The 16,109-nt window shown below is 45.0% G+C and overlaps 1 protein-coding gene across 2 annotated transcripts in view; it reads right to left on the bottom strand.

Moving 5' to 3' along the window:
* Window positions 1-16,109, bottom strand: part of FCHO2 (FCH and mu domain containing endocytic adaptor 2) — a 4,043,518-nt gene that overhangs the window by 1,028,032 nt on the left and 2,999,377 nt on the right. For both annotated transcript variants that reach the window (XM_044063938.1, XM_044063939.1), the window contains 2 exons: window positions 8,642-8,753; window positions 2,146-2,301 (listed from right to left, as the gene is read on the bottom strand). In XM_044063938.1, coding sequence (XP_043919873.1) covers window positions 2,146-2,301; window positions 8,642-8,753 — 268 coding nt within the window. The remainder of the gene's footprint in view (window positions 1-2,145; window positions 2,302-8,641; window positions 8,754-16,109) is intronic.

The raw sequence follows: 16,109 nt of genomic DNA, 5'->3' as shown, positions 1-16,109 counted from the left end.
TCAGATCCATAATCTAAAGGAGAGGGAATTAGAGGAGTAGGCAAGGGATTCCTCATCTGAATCTACCTCCTCCTCACAAGAATCCTGTTCCCTGTGTCTTTTAAAGGGACTAAAGGACCAAGGAGGAGCTGGAACAGAAATAACCTGAGGAGGTTTTAAAGACACCAAAGCATTAAACAACCCTTGAGTGAAACTCTGCTAGGAGCAAGAGAAATATTTTTAGTTTTCTTCTTTTTCTTTTAAGAGTATGTCCACCTTATGAAATGTAGAAGGCTCTGACCCAGACAGCATTCAATGACTGCAGTAGGAATTTCTTCCCTGAGTAAAATTTGAGGAACACCCCTAGGGCCCTCAGAAATAATCAGCCTAGGTTCCCCCTGAACATCTGATGCGGACATTTGCAAGGCCTCCAAGGACGTGCCTAAAGTCGGATCCCTGCCGGCCTCTAAATCATATGTGGACAAAAAATCCAATGATGGAGCCAGGCGAACGTCCAGGCTTTCACTCACCTCAAGAGAGACGACCGGTGGAGGCTGTACAGCAAAACAATCCAGATTAGACTTCTTGGCTTTCTTCACGGATGGCTACCCCTCACAGCAGGAAGCTCCTTCCATTGTCTCTTTAGCTACAAAGCCAAAGATGAAAGCCTACTTTGGAGGGTTTTGTGAAAGAAACCTGACAGAAAGAGCAGGATATATGGTCGTAGGACGCACCAAGGCCAAACAAGCACTGCTCATGACAGTCTTTATGGAGAATCAATCTCCCACACTGGCATTTACCCTTTTTGGATGACATGAAACCCCACAAGCAATAAAAAGAAGATAAGATACAAAAATCCCCAGTGTAGCATTAATCTGCAGCGGCTTGGTGAACCAGCAATGGAATGGGCGTTCAGACTGATGACCAAGAGATGGCATTCCGATTGGTAACAAAGAAGTTCTGAGGATGGTATATCCAGATGTCACTTTTATGCCCTATATTACGCAAGGAGCATACATGTGATGTACAGCGTACCTTAAAGCAACCAAAAGGCTTTGGTATACTGGCTGGACATCGGGCCACCCTTGGCAGTGGGGTCCCTATTGTAATGAATACTACAACAGTGAAATGGAATGATATCAGATAAATACAGCAAAAAAGAGAGATCACTTATCAATCACAATAGATGGACATATGAACTTAAGATATTAATCTGGCTTGCACTTCTGTTGCACAATCACCTAGAAATCAGCTTAAGCTGTTGGCACACTGGGGCAGTGTTGGCACACTGGGGCAGGTCCTAAAATGCCAATCTAACCCACCCAGAAGAGCAAAATGATAAAGACAAAAATATTACTACGAGATCTGACAAATTCACATGCATTCTGTTTATTGAACAAATGAAAGTACATTATAACAAAACACTGAAACTCCTAAATGCGTTATGGGAAAGCAAGATCTGCTACAGGCAAAACACACACATTATGGCTACAGGGGAAAAAAAATTAGGAAATACATCGTTAGCTCAATTTTTATGCTCATATATTACTACATACAGGTGGGCACAGTGAGTGGCATTGCTGCCTCAGAAGGGTGCCTTCTATGTGGAATTAGCACATTCTTCCTGTGTTTCAGTGGATTTTCACTAGGTACCCTGGCTTCCTTGCACATCTCAAAGATATATGGTTGGCAGACTAGCAACTCTAAATTGTCCACAGGTGTATGGGATAAAGAACAAAGGCCTAACAATCTACTTCAAAACCTTGTGATTGGCAACATAAATTATGGGGTATCTACAGAAGTTGGATGCGCAGGATCAACAATGAAGGATTTACCACATAGTTGATGGGTGGTTCCAACTAGTGCAGGTGCTAGGAAGAAAAATGTGTCCAAAAAAGAGAGCTGGATGAGTGTCAGTCCTGCATGAAATAACTATTGTTAAAGACCTTTCAGCATAAAATTTCAAATCACTACAATTAAGACAGCAGCACTACTGGACACACATTTGTTCACACTATTATGTTAGCTTTACTTTGACAGGACTATGAAAACTTGTTTACATGCAACTAAGAGGCAGTAATTCTGCACATAAAAAGATACAAGAATTAATCTTTAAGTAATCATGCAAATGTTATTTAAAGTGTACTACTGAAATGAATTATCTACCTGCACAGAAGTTGTGAATTTGGTAGAATTTGTTCAAGCAACCTGGTACTTCTTAACCTTAAGGATAGCACAGCTGGTGAGGGGTTGCTGGTAAACACTTTAATAATGCCAACAGGAAATGACATTGTCATTTCTCCTGTTATTTTCACAATGCACCTAAAAATGAAAGCCATATAAACAGTTTTAAATTTCATAAACACTGGCAGTGTAAACTTTTAGTTATGTACTCACCATAACTTCAGATGTTTGGGATCCATCTCGCCTACATTCTGACTGATGGGTTCGGAGCCGATCCCTCGGCTCCGACTCGGCACGCTTATGCCAAAGAGCGAAGTCTCTTATTGGCTGAGCTTACTATATCCCAGGATGCACCACTACCAGTCCCCCAGATCTAGTTTGTCCGCATACATGCACACATACATACCCTGCTTATATAACATCGTCAGATGAAACAAGATAAAAACAGTAGAACTCAAAACCGTTCAATCTCTTCTGATCTCCAAGGCAGGGGGAAGGAGGGTGGGTATTAGGAATGGAGGCGAGATGGATCCCAAACATCTGAAGTTATGGTGAGTACATAACTAAAAGATGTTATGTGATCCTATCTCGCCTACATTCTGACTGATGGGACAGCGTCCCTAGCACCTGAATCCTGGGTGGCTCACTGGAAAACACTCCTGAGTACCGTGGAACCAAATGATGCTCGCCCTTTAGATGCCACATCCAATTTGTAGTGGGAAATGAAAGTGTGCGGGTTGGACCAAGTAGCCGCAGCACAAATTTCCGATATAGCTAGCTTCAATGAAAAGCTATAGAAGTAGCCATAGCTCTGGTAGAATGAGCTTTGATAGATGTTGTAAGTTGCTTATTCAAGAAGAATAAGCCTTAGTTATGCAATCTCTGATCCATTTTGAGATAGTAGCTTTTGTGATGGTTTGGCCCAATTTATTATCTGAGAAGGACACAAACAACTGGTCTGACTTACAAAGTTGCTGAGTCCTGTCTAAATAGAAGCGTAATTGCCTGTGAACATCCAATTTATGGAGAGTGTATTCTGCTTCATTGGAGAATTTTGGAAAGAAAACTGGTAGCTCTAGAGATTGTTGGAGACAGAAACTAGAACAGACCTTTGGGACAAAGGATGGATTAGGCCTAAGTGATACTCTATCCTTGTGGAAAATCAAGTATGGTGGCTTAATAGACAGGGCTTGAAGCTCTGAAACTCTTCTTGCAGAAGTAATTGCAACTAAGAAAGCAGTTTTCCAAGACAGATATTTTAACTCGCATGTAGCAGCCGGTTCGAAAGGGGGAGATGTTAATGCGCAAAGCACCAAATCAAGATCCCACGGAGGTGCATGATGAAAAATTGGTGGTCTTAATAGGCTCGCACCTTTAATGAAAGTTTTGCATAGTCTGCTGCTCATCAAGGGAGGATCCATGGATTCGTGGAATTTAGAGATAGCCGCTAGTTGGACTTTAATAGTTGAGACAGAAGATCCCTGATTAAACAGGGATGTTAAGAATTTCAAAACCTCTGGGACAGGAGCAGTGATAGGGTCTAAACCCTTGAGTTGAGCCCAGATAGCAAACCTCTTCCACTTACTGAGGTACAATTTGTTAGTGGTGGATTTGTGGGCCGAAGATAAAATGTGAACAACTTCCGGGTCTAGTGTGTGCCTTCTAACTAAGGTCGGAAGTGGAGGAGCCAAGCTGTCAATTTCAAAGATTGCAGGGATTGATGCCGATGTCCCGACTGATGGATTAGTAAGTCCGGAATTAGGTCTAAGGTCCACGGATCGTCCACTGCATGCTTCTTCAGGTAAGGAAACCATATCTGACGAGGCCAGTATGGGGCAATCAGAATCATTGAAGACCCCAGTTGAGAAGCTTTTTGAATAACTTTGGGAAGAAGTGGAATTGGAGGAAAGGCATAAAGTAGCCCTGTCGGCCAAGGTTGTGCTAGAGCATCCATGGCTGGTACTCCCTGATGTGGGATCAAGGAGAAGAACCTTTGGCACTTGGTGTTTTGTGGAGTTGCAAATAGGTCGCAGCACGGCGTCCCCCATCTCTTGAAAACCTGGGCTGCTACTGTGTGGTTTAGAGACCACTCGTGAGGAGAGAGAATTGTCCTGCTTAATTTGTCTGCCAATACATTTGACTTTCCCGGAATGTGGGTCGCTACCAAGAAGCGGTTGGTAGCTACAGCCCATTCCCACACTCTCATGGCCTCTCTGCAAAGGGGGTATGATCTGGTCCCTCCTTGTTTGTTCAGATACCAAACCACCGACATGTTGTCTGTGTGGATGGCGATGGTGCCCTGAGGAAGAAACTTGTGTAAGGCTTGTAGGGATAGAAGTACAGCCCTCATCTCCAACACGTTGATGTGGAGAAGAGCTTCGCTGGAAGCCAGGAGCCCTGAACTAGCCTGCCCAGACAATGCCCCCACCCTATCTGGGAGGCATCTGTCGTCAGGGTAACCACTGGAGAGGGAGAACAAAGGGTTTTCCTTGATCCAAGTTGGATGTCTGAAGCCACCAGCGAAGGTCCCTTTGCATATTTCCGTAATAATGATGTGATGATTGAGGGAAGATCCTGAAAGGACCATTGAGTTGACAAGAGCCACTGAAGAATCCTCATGTGTAATCTTGCTAGAGGAACTAAAAGAACCGTGGCAGACATTGAGCCTAAAACCTGTAGAACCATCCTGGCTGGGGCTTTGGATCTCGAGATCAGAGCTTGAACTTGGCCCTGTAAAGTTCGGATCCTTTCGGCAGGAAGAAAGACGCGCATTAATCTTGAGTCTATCTCTGCTCCTATAAACTTTATGCGTTGAGAGGGCAGCAAGACAGACTTTGACCAATTGAATGTAATCCCTAGGGAAACACCCAGGGAGATGGTGGTTTTGAGGTTGTCCATTAGTAGATGCCTGGTGGTGGCAGTCAGGAGCCAGTCGTCGAGATAGGGAAACACTTGGAATCCAAGACTTCTCAGGTGAGCCGTCACTACTGCCAAACACTTGGTGAACACCCTGGGGGCTGTGGTGAGACCAAAGGGCAGAGAGCAAAATTGGTAATGACTGACTCCCAGGCTGAAGCGCAGATACCTTCTGGACGCCTGATGTATCGGTATGTGATAATAGGCGTCCTTGAGGTCTATGGAGCACATCCAAACATCCTTCTCCAACAATGGGAGAATGGATTGTAACGTGACCATTCGAATTTGGATTTCGTGGATTGGTTCAGTCTGCTGAGATCCAATATTGGCCTCAGGTCCCCTGTCTTTTGGCACTAAAAGAACCTGGAGTAATTTCCTGATCCGATCTGGTCTGTGGGGACCGGTTGGATGACTCCTTTTTCTAGCAGCTTTAAAGCTTCTGCGGCTGCTATTTCCCTTTGACTGGGTGGTGGGTCCGGGATTCTTTTGGACGGTGGGGTGAGTATGTGAATGGGATGGTGTAACCTCCGGCAATGATCCGAAGCACCCATCTGTCCTGGAGTGATTGACTCCCAGGCTTTTAGGTGCTTGGCAACGACACCCGACTGGCTCCGAGCAGCACAGCCGGGCAATCCCTCATGACGTGTGGGAGGCTGAAGAGCCACGAAAGGACTCGCGGTCTCCAGAATTGCGGGCCCTCTGCCGCCTCTGGGACGGCGTCTCCCTGAAAAATTTCCCGTCCTCTGCCTCTGGACGGGAATCTTCCTGCTGTTGGGAGAAAAACTTGCAGATTTGGAACCACATTTTTCCCCCTCCTTTAGCCTTGGGGTAAGGCCGAAAGGGAGTGGAATAACGGGCACCCACGGCAGATAAAGTTTTTCCCTCTTGCTCACAGCGGGTAAGGGTGTCTTTCACCTTGGGTCCAAACAATGAGGACCCATCAAAGGGAGCGTCGGCGAAGGAAGACTTGAAGGCCTCCGAACTGACACAAGCGGAGCCAGGCTTGTCTACGAGAGCCACGCCTGTGCCTGCCGCTCTACCCGCCCCTTCGGCCGCATAGGAAATGAGCCTCATGGACGAGTTAGAAATTGACGTAAGGATAGCCAACTGAGAGCTAACCGACTGGGCTAGCTGCTCAGGTAGGTTACCCGAGAGGGAATCTGACAACTCCTTGACCAGATCCCTCTGAAGCCTGGTAAAATGTGCCAAATAATTCAGAGACCTTAAAGTAAAGGCCGCTGAAGTCAGGGTGCGCCTGCACCTGTCCATGCTCCTAGACTCCTTATTAGGAGGATGGATGGACGTTGAAGCCTCTGCCACGTCCTGTTGTGTAGCAGATGCCACCACCATGGCATCTACAGCCACGCCTTTAGTAAGGAACTCCTTCTCAGGGGGAGCAGACAAAAATTTATTTGGACGAGAAGGGACTGGTTCCACGGTATCTGGATGTTCCACGCCTTCGACAAACTAAATCCAGAAGCTCGAAGGGCGGAGACACCCAGGAGGCGGAGGGCTGAGCCCCAAAGGCCTTGAGGAGCACTGACTCGTCCGCAGAGGGGGGTTTGGATATCCAGCCGCCTCGTTGTTTGAGGATCTCTAAGATGTCTGCAAATGAGACATCATCCGAGGACGACTTGGGGGACCCCTCTGCATCATCCATATCAGTGTCTGATGTAATAGACTCGGGGGAGTCCACGTGCTTCCTCTTGCACGATCTCTTCCTTGGGGGTTCCTCCGAAGACAACTCAAGAACCCTCAGGAGGAGGGGAACCCCACTGGGGTAACCTCAGGCCTCGGGCCCGCCGGCTACGGACAGGGGAACTGCCAAAGACCCAGTCTCCACGCCCAGGGAAGGTGCCGGTAAAGCCGGGAGATGGTCAAGAGGACTTGGCCAAGGCACTCCTCATGGCCCTGAAAGCCGGACCCCAGAATCCTGGGAGTGTCCGGTCTCCGAGCCGTGATAGCCGACGGAAGTCCCGCAGAAGCACCGAGGGGAGGCTCGGAACCGAAAGCATAGGTCCCGAAACATCACCCCGGTCCAGCCGAAGAAGTCCGCAGACCAAACTCGGACCCGAAGGCCCGGGTTGGAGTAAGGGTCGGAGCCGACCCTGAGATCTCCACCGGCTCCAACAGCACCTGCTCCGACGGAGCCAAGCAGTCGGAGGAGGAATGGCAATGGGTGGGAGGTCATCGGCTCCGAAGCCAACTGGTCGGAACCGAAACAAATTTTTGGACGACTAGGGACTGGTACAGTATTTGGAGCACCCTGTCTATATCAGAATCTGACATTCTCAAGACCGAGAGGAAACAGAACGGGTTCGAGACGGCCTCTCCATCGGCCCCAAAGGGCTAGGGGACCGGCTCCGAGGCGACTCGATGAGTATCGGCGCCGAGGGAATACACACACCAGATTCCATCGGTGCCGAGGTAGACTTCGGCGCCGAGGAGGAAGTGTCTGGGCGGGCGACCCTTGTCGGCTCCGAGCAGCGGAGCCGAAGGTGACCCGCCTCGATGCCCCAGCCATCGGCTCCGAAGCCAGAGGAGTCGATACTGGTGGCATCGAGGCAGACCGTTCGACCTCGGCTCAAGTCTTTGGAGCCAAGGAGAGGCCTGCCTAAGTCTCTTGGCGGGCGGATCCGACGGACTGGCCGGAACCGCCCTTTTCTTTTAGCCGGAGAAGGAGAGGATGCCAAGGCTTCTTCAAAGGAAGGTTTAATTAACCCCTTAAGAATCAATTTATTTTTCCTCTCCTGGAGGACCCTTGAGGAAAAAGCGTGACATACGCTGCATGACTCCTGCAAGTGTTTTGCCCCTAAACAATATACACAGAGCGAATGATCGTCTGTGATAGACATTTTGAAACCACATTTCGAACATTTTTTAAAGCCCGAAGGCCTAGGAGTTTGTGACATTATATTAAACAATTCTAGTAACTTTGACAGGAAAGTAAACAACTATAGATTTACTGATGATAAACCTAAGCTTACAGTTATAGCTTAACGCAAACACTTCCTGTAAATGACAGGAACTCTGAAACCCTGTAAAGTTTTAAAAGGGTTGACAGTCCGGGAAGGCCCTGGATGGAGGGGGGCCGAAAACAAACTCAACCCAATCACACACAACAGTTTTCACAATCCAAACACACACAAAGAGCTGCTAGCCGTTAAAACAGCTTTTGTGACAAAAAACAGCAAAAAACTGACAGAAAAGTTAGTTAATAAAAACTACTCAGCCCAGCCAGCTCGAGACCACGTCTTCGCAGGGAAGCGGCAAACGAGATCTGGGGGACTGGTAGTGGTGCATCCTGGGATATAGTAAGCTCAGCCAATAAGAGACTTCGCTCTTTGGCATAAGCGTGCCGAGTCGGAGCCGAGGGATCGGCTCCGAACCCATCAGTCAGAATGTAGGCGAGATAGGATCACATAACATCTGAAGCCATTACATACAAACATGAACAAGTAGGTTTATATTTCAAATACAAACATGTATCAAAACAGATTATAAATTTACACACAGTTTTATAAACAAATCTTTGTCAATAAAGACAGGCAGTTATACTAACTTTGCAGGATCCGCTCCTTTAAAATAGGCATTGACAGACTCCGTTAAGGCTACTGCCACAGGAAGTGTATCAAAATTTCCAAGAGTAACTGGGCTCGGCCCTCGTGAAACACCTGGAGGGAGAGACAAATAGAAAGCAAATGTCAACATTAACCAGAAGTGCCAGACAACAGTTTGCAACAATGGACTTGGATTTAAAAGTACATCAGGAGATATGCACATGCATTAGTGACTCTGTGAAGAACACAGACATTAACACTAGCAACAAAAAAATTCAAACTATGAATAATTGCACAAAGAGAAAATAAACATTTTACATAAAAGCTATTCAGAATGATACTTTAAGCACTTGAATGAAAACATTAGAAATAGCTAGTTAGAAATGACAAGTAACTTCTTTTAATTCCAGTTTCTTGGAGTTCATTCCCCAACATTTAGTCTTTATATGCAAGTCAGATTAGCTGTATCTTCAAAGGATCACTCCAGAATTATGAATGGTACATGTGCATTATTTAAAAGCAGCATATAACGGTAGAAAATCCTATCTTCTCATGGGCACAAAACGTTAGGAACAGCAGCACCTTCTAAAACTGTATAAACTAAAGCATAACTAGAAACCGAAAAAAAAAATCGATATTAGTCTGCTCATCTGAAACTAGAAATAAAGCATGAACATCTAAGTGTTTGTTCGAAGAAAATGAAATGGACTAGGTTGACATTGGTCTTTACTGAAAGATGACAAAAAAGGACACTGCAGCAGATTTCAGGGCAAGGAAGTCACTTGTCAAATATTTAAAAAACAGAGCATTATAGTGGTTTCAAAAATTTCATCAAGTAATGTGACTAAAAACTTTTTCACAGCTTGCACCTTACTAACCATGTCTATAATCAAAAACTTCCAGTTTTTCATTTTTTGAATTATCATTTTAGTCTCTTCACACATCCCTAGCTACCATAACAGAATCCTTTTTAATCCATACATCTAAATACTGCATCTTATCATGCCCCCATAAATACTAGCATTGCTAAACCAGTCCATATATGGGTATATAGTTTATCAGAGTGGCCTAATGGTTAAGGTGTTTGCCTTACAAACTCAAGGTGCAGGGTTTGAATCTCACAAGGGATAATTCGCTAGGCTTAAAATGGCTCGCAAGGGCAGTTAGCTTAGTACTAATCTATGAACCTATGAATCACTAAAGCATTTGTTTTATACTCATTAACTGCACATCTAGAATTAGAAAAGACCTCAAATTGTCTCAAAGCATTCCTTCTCTGGATTTATGAAATACAAGACAATGCTATTTGCAAATAAGGCTAACTTTTCTTGAGTACCATACCAGATATATGCTTGAATTTGTGAGTTTCTTCTAAGAGGGTGTGTTTTGAGACAGAGAGTGGTGGGAGTAGCTCAAAAGCTATGATCTGATTGGTTGTTAAAATGGGCTAGGTTGATGAGTTAAACAAGACCAGCCAGTTAGCACAGGTACAAATAAAAGTCATGCACTCACCATAACTATGTGTCTGTCTTTCTCATTTTCATTCTTCATCAACAAAAGGGTCTCGGATCTGACGTTGGATCCTGCTCGGACGCATTTCTTTCAGACTCTTGGATCCGACTCACGAGTTCCTCCCTCTACACATAGTGCCCCTTAACTGCTCCATTACCTCAGACTGAGTTTGCTGTTTAATCCGTAAAAAATTGATTTTAACTTACAAAAGAAAGGAGGACAGAAAAGGGGGTCAAACATGAACAGAGGTTCTAATGTTTTTATTAGATCACTCCCAAAGTTTAAGGAGAGGGGGAAGGAGGGTGGGAAGTTGAGGAAAAATTAAAATGAACACCACAGGTGCAAAGTTATGGTGAGTACATAACTTTTATATCTGATGTCATTTTCATTCACTCCTCCCTCAACAAACGGGACAAAGTCCTCAGCTGCAATAATAGAGGCTCTAGCCCAAAATGTAGATTATATAGCCATAGATCAAATGGAATGAACTTTAGGAGGGTCACAGTAAAGGCAGACAATGTAGAGAATAAACATAACAGATAGTCCATTAACCATTTTGCTAAAGTAACTTTAGAAACTGTCTTCTTCAATTTGTTATGGGCAAAAGAAATGAACAGTTGGTCAGTCTTCCTAAAATCCTTTGTTCTATGAAGATAAAAACAAAAGGTGGCTATACTCATCCAAAAGGTGAAGCATGTACTCTCCTTTACTGGATAGTTTTGGAAGGAAGATGGCAGAAAAGATGAAAAATTAAAATATCAAAGGTGCTACTGGATAAGGACTTAACACTACTAAACCAGACATGTAAAATAAAAAGTGAGTAGTCACCATGGCTAAAAACGCAGATTTTAATCAGTATAAACAACACTTAACAGAATGTTACGTGTTACTTACACTGATTAAAATCTGCATTTTTTTAGCCATGGTGACTACTCGCTTTTTATTTTATGGCAGAAAAGATGGTCTGGGACACAAAGCAACTCTGTCTTCATGGAAAATCAAATAAGGTGGTTTTGAAGACGGTGCTTGGAGTTCAGAAACTCGCCTAGCTGAAGTTATAGCCACTAGAAAGATTGTTTTCCAAAACAGAAATCTGAGATCAGACGTGGCTGAGGGCTCAAAGGGAGGACGAGCAAAAGCTCTACAACTTAAGTGTAAGGTTCCATTGTGAAGTAAGGTCTTTAATGGGGGTCTAAGGAAAGCTTTGTATAACATGGATGAAGCTAGAGGGAGAGCATGATCTCCAGTGTGATAATTAGTGATGGCTGCTAGCTGGACTTTGATGGCTGAAAAACTAGCACCTCCTTGAAAAAGTGAAGCAAGAAAAATCTAAAACAGCAGGAACAGGAGAAATAAAGGGATCTAATTCTCTTTGATGCACCCAATAAGAAAATCTTTTCAATTTACTCGTATATATTTTTTTAGTTGAGGCTTTCTGGAATGACAACAAAATAAGGCGAACTGGGGAAGAAAACATTGGAACTGGAAAAGCCATGCGATCAACTTGAGGCCTGGAATGTCTGTGTGAGCCACTTCTGTGGGATGAGATATCAGAGCTGGACTGGTGGGTCCAGTCTCCAAGGAGGGCACAGGAGGTGAGACCAAAGAAAGGCGAACCAAATTTGCCGAGGCCAATATGGGGCAATGAAGACAACTTTGCTCTTTCACCAAGCGCTTTCTGAAGAAATTTGGGAATTAGAGGTAAGGGAGGTAAGCGTACAGGAGACTGGAGTGCCAAACGTGGACTAGAGTATCTCTCGGTGACTCCCCCTAAGGGGGAGATTATGGCAAAGAATCTGACGCACTTGTTGCTGAGGGAAGAGGGAAAGAGATCGCAGCAAGTTTGACCCCATAGACAGAAGATGCTCTCTTCCACCGTTTGGATGGGAGATCACTTATGAGGCATCAGGAAAAGTCCTGCTGAGCTAGTCGCCTAGAATGTTGGACTTCTCTGGAATATGCACTGCTAGAAGAAAGCGGTTGGAGGAGATCGCCCACTACCACACACTCACTGCTTCTCGGCAAACGGGAGTAGGACCTGGTTCTCCCCTGCTTGTTGATGTACCAGACCACCACATGTTGTCCATTTGTATAGCAAAGGTCCACAGATGAAGAGAGCTCTGAAAAGCCTGCAATGCTAAAAGGACTGCTCTAATCTCTAGGATGCTGATATGCAAATTGGTCTCTTCTGGGGATCACATGCCTTGAACAGTCCATCCTAAGAAATACCCCACCCCCACTCCAACTGGGAGGTGACCATGGTCACTGCGGCTATTGGGGGTGGAAGTACAAAAGGACGTCCCTCACAAACTTCATTGGACTTAATCCACCAAAGTAGAGAGTTTTTGCAAACCTGAGAAAGTTTTATAGGATGGTTCAAAGGCTGTTGAAGAACCAACCACTGAACTGCTGCTGTCCACTGAAGAATCTGCATGTGGAAACTAGTAGTTGGCAACCAGGTAATCGCTGCAGCCATGGACCCTATGGGTTGAAGAACCAACTCTGTTGGGGGAGCAGGATGTGAAAGAAAATGACTGACATGTAGTTTTAAGGTCTGTATTCTGTTTGTAGGAAGAAATGCCAACTGATTAATTGTGCCCAGGTGAGCTGCTATAAACTCCAAGACTTGAACCAGCTGAAGCTGGCACTTTGAATAACTGACTGTGATCCCCAAAAACTGGCACAACTAAAGAAAGTAGTCCTTGGCTTTTTCAAGCAGATGCCTGGTAAGGTTGGTGAGGAGCCAGTCATCTAAATAACGAAACACTCTGAATCCAAGCAGCCTGATATGAGCTGCTACTACCACCATACATTTGGTGAACACCCTAGGGCTGTGGTGAGCCCAAAGGGCAGGGGTCTGAACTGAAAATGACTGGCTCCCAGCCAATAGTGAAGATATCTTCGAGAGTGCCTGGTTCATCTTGATGTGATAGTACGCATCCTGGAGATCTATGGATCACATGCAATTGTCTTTCTGCAGAATAGGCAGAATAGACCGAACCCTGACCATCCGGAACGTAAGTGTTCGTCACAAACTGAATTAGACTGCTGAGATCCAAAATGGACCTTAGGTCACCTGTCTTCTTTGGCACTAAAAAGAACCTTGAATACATTCTGAATCTTCTCTGGTATGGTGGAACCTCTGGATGACCCTTATTGTGCAGTAGCTTTTGAACTTCTACAGATGCTAACTCCCACTGACTGGGTGGAACACAAGGGAGATTCTTCCGTTTGAGTGGGGGAATAAAATATACTCTGGATATAATTCTTTGCACCCAGGTGTCTTTTGTGATGAATGCCCAGACTTCAGAGTGCAAAGATAAGTACCCTCTGACTGCCTCCGGAGAAGAACAGTTGGGTAACCCTTCAGGAGTGCAGAAAGGGTCTGTCTGAAAAGAATCTCTATAGCCCTTGGTTTTGTGGACCCCCTTTGCTGTCAGGATGGCATCTTCCCCTCTGCCTCTGGAAGAAATTTCCCCTCATGAGTCTTGAAAAGGTCCCTGTGATTTTTCTAATTACATCTTCTTACCACTGCACTGATTCCTAGAAAAGGATCTTTGCTGGGTAGAAAAGTGGGATCCCATGGCAGACTAGGTTTTTCCATCTGGCTCACTACGGGGAAAGTGTTTCTTTTACTGGTGGTCCAAACAAAGAAGATCCATCAAAGGGAGCACTGATGAAAGAAGACTTAAAGGGCTCTGCAAAGTCACACAAGCGCATCCACGCATGTCTCCTGATGGCTATGCCTGAACCCGCTAACCATGAGGAAACGTCTACTACATGAGAGATTAACCTCATGGATGTGTTAGAGATCTACTGAAGGGTGGCCAGCTGCGAAGAAAACTGTTTCTGTTCCTCTGCCAACATGGACCCAAGACTACACTTAGAGAGTTCCTTAATTAAGTCTCTCTGTAATCTGGTAAAATGTGTCACATAATTAAGCGACCATAAGGCAAAGGTCGCTGAGGCATAAACAAGCTTTCCAAACCTGTCCATTGTCATAGACTCTCTATTCGGGAAATGAACAGAGAAGTTCTGTTCATCCAGCTCATTCTTAGTGGCTGCCACCACAACCATGGCATCTACATCAACTCTCTTACTCCAAATAGGTCTTTCTTTGGGTGGAGCAACAATCTTGTCCTGGCAACATGAAACTGATTCCATGGTATCTGGCTCCTTCCATGCCCAGCGGGGACACAAGATCAATAAGGTCACCCACCAGAGGGGAAACCCAAGATGTAGATGAACCAGACTTGAAAGCTTTTAGGAACTCCAACTCTGCGTGGGAAGGGGAATCAGAAGACCATCCACACTTCTAGCTAAGGGTCTCTAGGATATCTCTGAAGAAGATGTCTTCTGGTGGAGATCTGAGGGACCCTTCTCCTTCACTGAAATCGGTATCTTAGGTTAAAGATTTCTGAGGCAGATCGAAGTGCTTCCTTTTGCACACTTTCTTCTGGGGGACCTCTTCAGTGGGATGATCTGGAGAGGTATCAGAAAAAAGAGAAGTTCCTGAGCAGGAACTGCCTGGAAGCTTGAACAGGATGACTATCCCTGGGGAATAGGAGGATGAGGCTCAGCCGTTCGATCCAAAGGAAGAATGGTGGTAGGATCATTAAAAGGGAGAGTCAAAAAAGATCTTGGGTGAGAGAAACCCCCCTCCACCGCCTTAAAAGTAGAATTACTAGGAGAAGCCAAAGCCAACTTCACTGGAGCTGTAACTCCAGGTTCCAGATAAGCCCTATCCCTGCTGGACCCCCGTCTCAAGGGAGAAGTTGTACCTGAGCTGTCCAGTGCCAAGGTCCAAAATCTTGGAATCAATGGCATCCCTCTGGATTAGGTGCAATTCTTCAGCTCTAAGACTCATCCTGCTCAATGGGGGGGGGGGGGGGGTCAGCCCCGAATGAGACAAGGATACCGTCTGAGTCAAAGAAGAGGCTATCTTCAGATCTAATGTTTCAACATTTCGGGTTCCTGGATCTGAGGGCTTCAAGATCAGAGAAGGATATATGGATGGGATGGGAAACAGGCTGAAGGCTCACAGATCCAATAGGAGATGGAGATGGTAAGACCCTGATCTTGATCTGAGCTCTGAGGAATTTGCTCATTATCCTATCCACAAGTGCCTTGGATAGACTTAGGGAGGATCTAATAGAAGAAGACCTAGAAAATAGTCAAGACAATTTTCTTGCTGTCTCCTGTAATATAGGAGATCGCAACCTAGGGAAGACCAGCTCCAGAAAACAGTGATGGCTTCAGGATTGAGGAGATTTTGACATAATGAGCTTCGGATCTGAGGAGGTTGGATCTGAACACTTAGGAATATTTGATGGTGACTCCGATGCAGAAGCAGGTTTAGGAGACCATGCAGGACAGCGTTTTCTGTGCTCTCTGGGCTCTGAAGACATTTTAAATTTCTTGGTGGGGATTTAACCTCCTGAAACTGAAGATGAAGAGGGAGCTAAAGCTGGAAGCCAACCTTTCAAAACTAATTTGTTTCATTCATTGCTTAGGGCCCTGGAGTTGAACGTCGAGCGTAGAGATCAAGGGATCTCTAAATGGCCTGCACCTAAGCAACAGAAGTACTCCCTGTGGGCATCAGAGTTGGGTATCTTATGCCCACAGGAAGTAAACTTCTTAAAACTTGTCAGCTTTTCAGCTATGTTGACAGAAGAAGAAAAGAGGAAAAGTGTGGAATGGACGAACCCCCCCCCCTTTTTTTTTAAAAGGGGATTATAAAGTTAGGGGAATTACCAACAATGGTAATAAAGTAATACCCTGAGAAAACAGGTAAGAAAGAAAAAGGGGTTACCAACAATGGCAACTAGAAATACCCGAAAGAAGGGGTAGAAAGACCAACCAAGAGAAATGTAAATGGAGGATAGGAATATAGAAAAATATAGAAAGAGGATAATAACAAAAGTAAACTAAGTAAGATCTACTTTTATTCACGAAAAT

Source organism: Protopterus annectens, chromosome 2.part2 (genome assembly GCF_019279795.1).
Source record: "Protopterus annectens isolate FY-2018-M chromosome 2.part2, PAN1.0, whole genome shotgun sequence".
NCBI lineage: Eukaryota > Metazoa > Chordata > Ceratodontiformes > Protopteridae > Protopterus > Protopterus annectens.
This window is presented reverse-complemented; position numbering and strand designations above follow the sequence as displayed.